This window comes from Trachinotus anak, unplaced genomic scaffold (genome assembly GCF_046630095.1).
Source record: "Trachinotus anak isolate AG129_WGS33_773 ecotype Australia unplaced genomic scaffold, CSIRO_AGI_Tana_v1 ptg000008l, whole genome shotgun sequence".
In the NCBI taxonomy this organism is placed as follows: Eukaryota; Metazoa; Chordata; class Actinopteri; order Carangiformes; family Carangidae; genus Trachinotus; species Trachinotus anak.
The window spans coordinates 9,593,617-9,601,537 of record NW_027273859.1 but is presented as its reverse complement, the minus strand read 5'-3'; the positions used below and the strand labels follow the sequence as shown (position 1 = coordinate 9,601,537).

The 7,921-nt window shown below is 40.8% G+C and overlaps 1 protein-coding gene across 1 annotated transcript; it reads right to left on the bottom strand.

Moving 5' to 3' along the window:
• Positions 1 to 397: 397 nt before the first annotated feature.
• Positions 398 to 7,708, bottom strand: carnmt1 (carnosine N-methyltransferase 1). The gene is made up of 9 exons (XM_071482436.1): positions 7,549 to 7,708; positions 6,865 to 7,060; positions 6,562 to 6,728; positions 6,181 to 6,321; positions 5,706 to 5,884; positions 5,111 to 5,224; positions 3,739 to 3,842; positions 1,576 to 3,651; positions 398 to 1,294 (listed from the first exon to the last, which is right to left on the bottom strand). Exons 1-8 carry the CDS (start codon positions 7,683 to 7,685, stop codon positions 3,457 to 3,459), a joined length of 1,233 nt encoding a protein of 410 aa, XP_071338537.1. The 5' UTR covers positions 7,686 to 7,708; the 3' UTR covers positions 398 to 1,294; positions 1,576 to 3,456.
• Between the last annotated feature and the right edge of the window lie 213 nt (positions 7,709 to 7,921).

Sequence of the window (7,921 nt, the reverse complement as noted above, 5' to 3'; positions counted from 1 at the left end):
GGCCTCAGCACACTGGCACCTAAAAACTGTAGGAGTTAGTAAATACTCTTCAGGTCAGTGGAGGAACTACAGGCGAGAATTAAACTATACAGCAAACAAACAATTGTTAATCAATTTAATCAATTTCTTGCTTAAGTGTATATTGACTACAGCAGCCTGCTGTGTTGCTATTTCATGGTTCACCTCTGCAATCTGCTGGATTTGCATTTACTTTACATTTACATGTGCCTGTCATTTGCTACCATATTATCTTTAGATTTAGCTTCTTGTAACAGAATACGTCCAATTTAATTTAACGCTGCATAAAAACATCAGACTTTCTGGTTCATTTACTCTTCCATTGTTTAAAGCACTGCCTCTGACGGATAACACAGTACAATTTGAAACCACACACGAGTAGAAAAAAGAGAAAACCGTTTATTGCCAATGAAAACAGCTGGCTGTGACAATCAGTGTTGAGTTTTATCAGTAACGTCTAATAAAAGTGCTAATACATGAGGTGTGTTTAAAATTTCCAACAACATCTACAGCTCACTCACATAATCTATAAACAACTCTGGGATAGATTATACAGTATGGAGTGGTTATAATATGAATTGATATGCACAGACTCAACTCTTCATACCCAATTCCTTAAAAATCATTATGAACATGTGCTCATAAAATACTGCTGTGGGTTTGACAGGTATGGGTTAAGTGTAAAACAAACAAACAAAAGAATGAAACAAACTCACGGTTCTACACCAGGCTGTCTGGAATACATTTCACACAATGGGTATTATTTTTCAAAAGAAAATTTACATCAAAACAAAAAAAGATATCTACAATTTGAGGGTGGATGGGCATCCTTCATTGCTGCAGCACTATTACAGATCTTACTGTTGCTTCACCGAGGTCATTAATCTTACACCAGCACAAGACTCACTTAGGACAGCCTGTACCAGTCTTCCCGGGCTAACTTGGCAGTCTGCAGCCACCAGGTTGCTGCCTCTCACCTGGGTGCATTTCTAGCAACATTAATGTGCCCTGATGTCTGATCTGCTCAAGAGCATCACATTTTCATCATCATGTTTTCATGCTGATGTTAGCACAGGGTCGAAGAAACTCATGGCACCCATCACATTCAGGTCTCCATAGCATCAGAAGAAGAGTCTTTGACTTTGGACTTTTGTTTGGTTTGGGAACGGCCATTGAAATCTTCTAGCAGTGAGAGGTCAAGCTCGGGTAAGGGGACCCTCCAGTACTGAAAGGAGTTGTAAGCGCAGTCTTCAGTGTTGGCGTCTCCATCAGCAGTCTAAGAGTGGTGAGAAAGAGAGAAGGACTGAGGTCAGGAGAAATGTCCACAGCAGGTAACAGTGACACTTGAGGCTGGCTATCCCGGGTGTGATCAACCTAATTAGGACAAAACAAAAGCCACTGAGAGCTCTTGACAGGTACTCGGGATTACAGCGGGTTGTACAGTGAGTAAAGGGTGACATCTAGTGGACATCTACTTCCACCACACAGAGTCTCTGAACGGCCCAGCGACCTGCAGACTCAAAATCGCGGACATCTCCTACATAATTGGTAACTTACTTTATCTTTGGCTTTGGGAACAGCAGTGTCAGAACCCGTGCAGTCCTCTCGATGTCGTTTCTTGAGGCTCGTCAGTGAACTGGAGCTGCCACCGTCCTGGAAACTTCCAGAAGTCTGCACCGTCAAAACATTTGCAGGATGCCTCCTCCTGCTGTCGCCGTGTGCGGTCCTGCGGTGAAGAGCAGCCGCTTCTTCTTGCTCCTGCTCTGGCTCTTCGAAGTAGTACGGCCTCTTTCTACAGCGGCTGCCCAGCAGAGCCAGCAGGGAGGGCGGGCTCAGGCTCACAGCCCCGGCCGGCGGCGTGCTCTCCAGGTGCAGGTCAACACTGCGCAGTGAGCGGCAGCATCTTTTGGAGGGAGAGTCGTGCAGCAGCGTCCCCTCGGCACGTCTCTTTGCCATGAATGCCAGCGTTGTCAGTGCTCCGGTGTACAGCTGTGAACCTAAAATGCGTCGTGCTGCAACACTCACACTACTAGCTGCTGATCTATGTCTATGTTGAGCATGGATGCGCTCTGTCGTGTGGTTCAGTCGCAAAACACTGAGCACCGGTAGTACAATTACTGCGAGGCAGTCCGGACAGCCAACCAGAGGAGAGCGCTGGTGTTTGTCCCCGCCCACAGTCAGCTCCTCTTCCTGTGGCGGCAGGTCTCACGCTGCTCCATGGATCATGGATGTATGATAAGACCTTATATTATATTATAAGGTCTTATCATACATCCATGCCATATACCCTATAATATAATATAAGGTCTTATCATACATCCATGCCATATACCCTATAATATAATATAAGGTCTTATAATACATCCATGGATCATGGATGTATTATAAGACCTTATATTATATTATAAGGTCTTATAAAACATCCATGGCTGCTCCATGCTTTCAGTTTACACATTACGCAAATCACTGCCTTAGTCAGGATTTTGTGCCAGAGTTCAGTACACCTTTAAGCTGAATGTGGGCACTGTGTTTTGTTTTTTGATTCAGTACCACATAATGCAAAATGTCTACAGTGAAATATGTCTATTATGGTTTAGTTTAAAATGAGGCATAGGCAGCTTTTTAATCACACGATGCTGTCACAACTGTGACCGATCTCCAAACTAATAAGAGATTTTAATGAAGAACAGAAATTGCTTGGTATTTTCATCATTTTCAAAAACAAATTTAAACATTTTTAAGTGGGTGTAGAGTTCAGTTTTTGTGTTATGTTCATGGTAAAATGATATCAAATAAGATACTAAAACTATGGAGATTGATATTTTTAAAATGTTAGGCTTTATTCCAAAGTGTGATTAGAAACCAGAAAAGTCAATGAAAATTACTTTAAAACAACTTATTCCTGAAAAGCTGAAACATGTTTTGATTACATTTTCAGAGGTGACTGACGATCGATGCAAATGAGTAAATGTAGTTATTGGCACCATATTTGAAAAAATAAATAGATTTCAAAAGCAAATGTTCATGTCACTTTCTCCATTCACAAACTCTCAGGCAGTGAAAGTCAATGGAGATAAGAATGAGTAAGTGTGCAGGCTAAAAAATATACTCTTCATGGCTTGTAGCTGACACACAAACCACTGAAGCAAAACAGCAGCCAAGGGCAACTGACTCATCTCACACCCAAGGATGAGGAAATATATAATATTTAGACATTTGTCAGATAACATAGTACTATAATATTTCATATAACCTGCAGAGTTGGGCACATTTCTCCATGAGATGCATAATAAAAAACATATATGACAAAAAAGAAACTTTATGTCCACCGATTTTTTTCCTCTGTTCCCATTTTCTTTTCCATTTTGTCAGTCTAATCTTTTCTTAGTCAATGGTTGTGCTCCTCTGAGTTCACTGATTTTGTCAAAGGACTTCTTGTCACGTCAGGCTGTCAGGGTCCTCTCGCCGTGGTGACTTAGCAGCCGGAGGAGAAGTCTGTTGTTGGTCATCTTCTTGACAGTCAAAGTACAGCTCTGCAGGTTTTCGTGCCACAAAGAAGACACAGTCATAAACATATCTCAACATAGACCGGTCATTCTCTGTGTAGGTGGTCTGCATCGACTCCTTCTCCACCTGCAGGAGCAGTATGACAACAGCTTTACTACTGGAACAAGATTTTGTGAGGGGGAATATGATATTAAGTTGTGGATGTTAATTTACCTCAATGTGGAAGCCAAATTTAAGCATTGCTGTCCTAATGTCTTCATAGCTAAGTTCAACTGAGAGCTCATTGGCCATGTTTTCAAAGTGATACAGCAGTGGACCTGAAGAAACATTAAAGGTTGTTCATCAACACCCCAAAATAAAATGTTCAAACACTGTTTTTTTTCTTGGTCATAAGACTGTGACATACAGCAATACTTTATATTGAATAAGAAAAACAAATCACCCCCAAACTCTTTCAAACAAACACTAACATGTATATTTTTATGGTATCATTTTGTTTTGTTTTATTTTCTCATTTGCTGATGACAGGTCAATTATAAGTGTGATTATATTAGTATGTGACCTAATACACCAAATGCATTGCAGCCACTATTTATATCTGCAGATTTGCTTGTTTGTTGATTGGCTAAGTTCAGCCCCACAAGAGACAATGGTCCGCCTCTCTTGCTACGGTCTCACACATGAAAATGTCTTCAGCACAGAGAAACATCTCTTAAGGCTCAACAGATCTGGGTAATGCAGATAATTGCCAATTGATGTGTTTATATTTAAGTAAATAAAAAAATAAATAACAGCAATTAAAGGAAATTGTGATTCCTAATTGCATGGTAATTGCAGGGCACAAGTGCAATTAGAGCAGGTCCTGTCCAAATCCACTTTTGTTTTTTCAATGGCGAAAGTTGAGTCCCGCAGCAGCTCTGTGGGCTGAGCGAATCAATGTGCTGCACACAGCTCTACAAAGAAGCAATGGCACAAATTACAGCGTTAGACATCTTTTCTGTTATACTATGAGAAATGTGAATACATTTTCATTTTTCGGTTCATTATGAAACTGTGGGGGGACAAATTTAGCCTGATGAACGGGAAACACTGGTGGAGTTACCAGGTAGTGAGAAAGAAAACTTCTCTGCAGAGCCTCATATATGTCCAAGAGACATATAATACATGCTAATGTTGTGGAACGCAACACAACAGGCAGAGTGTATGCATGTTGTCCACACGTATATTACTATCTTTATAATGTGGCCTTAAGATAACAATGAAATATTGAACCATGGACTTCAGACCAGGTTTTTGTTGGTCAATCATGGAATTGATTTTGACTCATTTTAAGACCAACACACCTCTGGGTGCAAGTGTATTTGCTATTTAAACAATGTGAGTGCTGGACAGGAAAATGACAACTGCGTCTGTCTGAAATTAGACACTTTGCACCAGATGTAACAGGGCCCACTGTATTAGAAACTGACAAATGGCTGCACAAGTTTATGATGATGCATTTGCATTTTTTAACAACACCACTTCCAATAGCAGGTTATCTATCTATCCATGGATAGCATTTTGTTCCTCAGTAGAGTTTACTCACCCAGGTTGATCCATACTCCACCAGGCTTCAGAATCTTCCAGATAGTCTCCACATACTCTATGACATTGTGAGCTGTGTCAATAAAGAAGCAGGTAGCCACACAGTCCCAGGAATCTGACAGAAACATATTATATAAGATGATCACTTTTAATTAATATTGCTAAGGTTCACAATTCACCAATGATCAAATAATGATGTGCTTTTTAGAGAAAATGTTATGATATAAACTTAACCAGAGAGAGAAGTCTGCTAATATTTATTCATGATAGTAATAAGTATAATATAGTATAAAGTAATCAAGTAAACACATGATATCCTTAATAAAGCCCAAACATAACCACGTAGTTTTGTGCTGCCTTTTTTGTTGTTTTGTAATGTTTAAATGCTGCAAGGCAACTGAATCAACTACGACTGTTTTTTCGAGCTAACTCAGGGCAAAATACAGCCTAGGAGTTAGTTTTGCCTGAATGGACATTTTGAACTCCAAATTCCCAGAGGAGCTAATGAATACATAAAGTTGTCTGAAATTCTTAACGGCATATGTCCCTCCCATGCAATTTGACTGCTTGCAACAATGGTGAAAGCACTTATTTACCTGTCTCAGTGTAGACCTCCACAAAGTCTCCTGCTACCATTGAAAAGTCTGAAGTGAGAGGTAAGCTCTGAGGGTTGACATCAGGGAATCTGATTGGTCGTATTTGGTCAGAGGATTTCTTATTGTTGCTGAACTGGTGGATCCAAGGGTACAGGGTCATTGCGTTCACCTTTTCACACCTAAATGGAGAAGTTCAAATTTATGGAGGATAGGTTAATAAAAGTACCATTCTGCAAGTTGTACCAGTTGTAACTGAATATGAATGATCAATTCTGATTTTCTTTGTGATCACTTACAAATAATTAACAGAATGAAGACATAATTGTGATTAATGCACAGTTCCATCTCAAGGAAGCAAAGACACCCTGAATAAATCCCTCATCTCTCTGTCTTATGCAAGGCAGTTGGAGTTAGAGGTGAGTTTGTGTGTGTGTGTGTGTGTGTGTGTGTGTGTGTGTGTGTGTGTGTGTGTTACCTATTGAGAACAAAGTTTGAGGAGAAGAGCATGAAGAGGCTCCATTCGTTGCCCTGGCATATATAACCCAGTCGAGCTATCTCCCAAGCTAGACGGCCAAGCCCAGCACCCGGAACCAGCACGCTCACCTTATACACATCACTGACATAATAAAATGCACAAAATGCACATATCACATGGAAAACACCGAATAAGTCACACACTCAGAATTATTACAAGTTGCTTTGAAACCATAGCCCAATGAAAAACTTTTTGTTTCTATCATTAGGTAACCATGTGCCTATTATTATTTCTGACTGTTCTATGTATGCTTGGGCAAAATATGCAGCATCTGTTTTTGGCATGCATGTATCTGTCTAAGGGAGCATGTGTGTTTCCTACTATTGGTCACTTGGGAAGAGTCTTTGGATCTCTTGGATGATGGGCTGGTAGCAGGAGTCCCTCTCAGCCTGGCCTGCCTCACTCCAGTCTCTAACAAACTGCTTTATGGTGGACTTAAGCTTGTCCATGTCAAATGTAGTGGATGGGCGCACCTTCCTCGGATCCTCCTGAAGGAAGAATAAAAAGGAATATATCTACACAAATTCTGTAAGTAAATCACAATAAATAAACTATTATAAAACAAAGGCCATTTGTATATGTGAGTATCTACCCAGTGCATGACCTCGTTTTGTCAAGCCTTACCCTCTCGCCATACTCAATGTTCTCAAACATATCGAGGCTGTTGTGAATAATGGCCTGCAACACCTCCTGGTTGTGGTCCGCACACTGGCTGATCCGGGCCAAGTTGGACAGAACACCTGGCAGCAAATTCTGGTGGCGCTGTGGCAGGCTTTGAAACTGACGCTCAGCACGCTTGACCTGCTCCTGGACATGGACCCTGATAGGAATAAACACAGGTGACATCTAAGTACTTCACAAGCTTTTTCATGTCAGCTTGACCCAGAGACAAAACACAACAATACACACCTGAGGAGTGGCAGATGTCAGCACTGATTTGAGCTATGTCCAAATGATTCCTATATTATTTGTTGTTTTTTTGTCTTCAAGTGGGATTTCTATATCACCTTATTCCTCTCTTAAGGGTGCTTTAACATGTTAGTGTTAGAGGGAGCAAGGGTGGGACAAGTTCTGACCAACTCAGAAAATTATCCAATAAATTCCACAGAAACCTAGTTAAATACAAGCTGATTTAACTATGGGAAGCACCGACTACCGCTTGAATACGAGATAAAATATCACAGTTAGCAGTTTCCCTCCAAACCCAGTTCTCTGCCCTTTGCTATTGTTATTTGCTAACAACATCGTTTACTGACACAAACTGCCGTTGGTTGTCTCATTTTTTATTCTGAAACATTCTTATTATACCTGTAAAACTTAAAAGCATCGATTATTCTCCAGAAATGCTGCCTTTCCAGCTTGGCCTCCTCCTCGGGGCTGTATTTTAATCTTTCTTTGTGAAAAAATGGTCCACCTTGCGTCCCTTCTCCTCCGGTTTCAGCCATGTCTGAAACAAATTCACGGCCGTCCAATCACAACGCGACAAAGTTCTTCTTCGTGGGATTTCTTGATTCCAGCAGATCAGACTCTAATGGGCGTACTGCTGCCGCCCACAGTCGGCTGATTACTCTGCAGTTGATAGGACGTACAGTATCTATGGTGAAACAAATAAAATAATACAGCCATACTCACAGCAGATTATATGAATTATGAGGACACACGTAATGTTTACACTGTAGTA

What these genes read in the sequence shown, in the direction of transcription:
- carnmt1 (XM_071482436.1), bottom strand. Translation starts at nt 7,685, where the DNA reads ATGGCTGAAACCGGAGGAGAAGGGACGCAAGGTGGACCATTTTTTCAC. An exon ending in CTCTTCCCAAGTGACCAATA is followed by an intron (nt 6,322 to 6,561) that starts GTAGGAAACACA and finishes TTATTATGTCAG; the next exon opens with TGATGTGTATAAGGTGAGCG. An exon ending in GGAGGTCTACACTGAGACAG is followed by an intron (nt 5,225 to 5,705) that starts GTAAATAAGTGC and finishes TGTTTCTGTCAG; the next exon opens with ATTCCTGGGACTGTGTGGCT.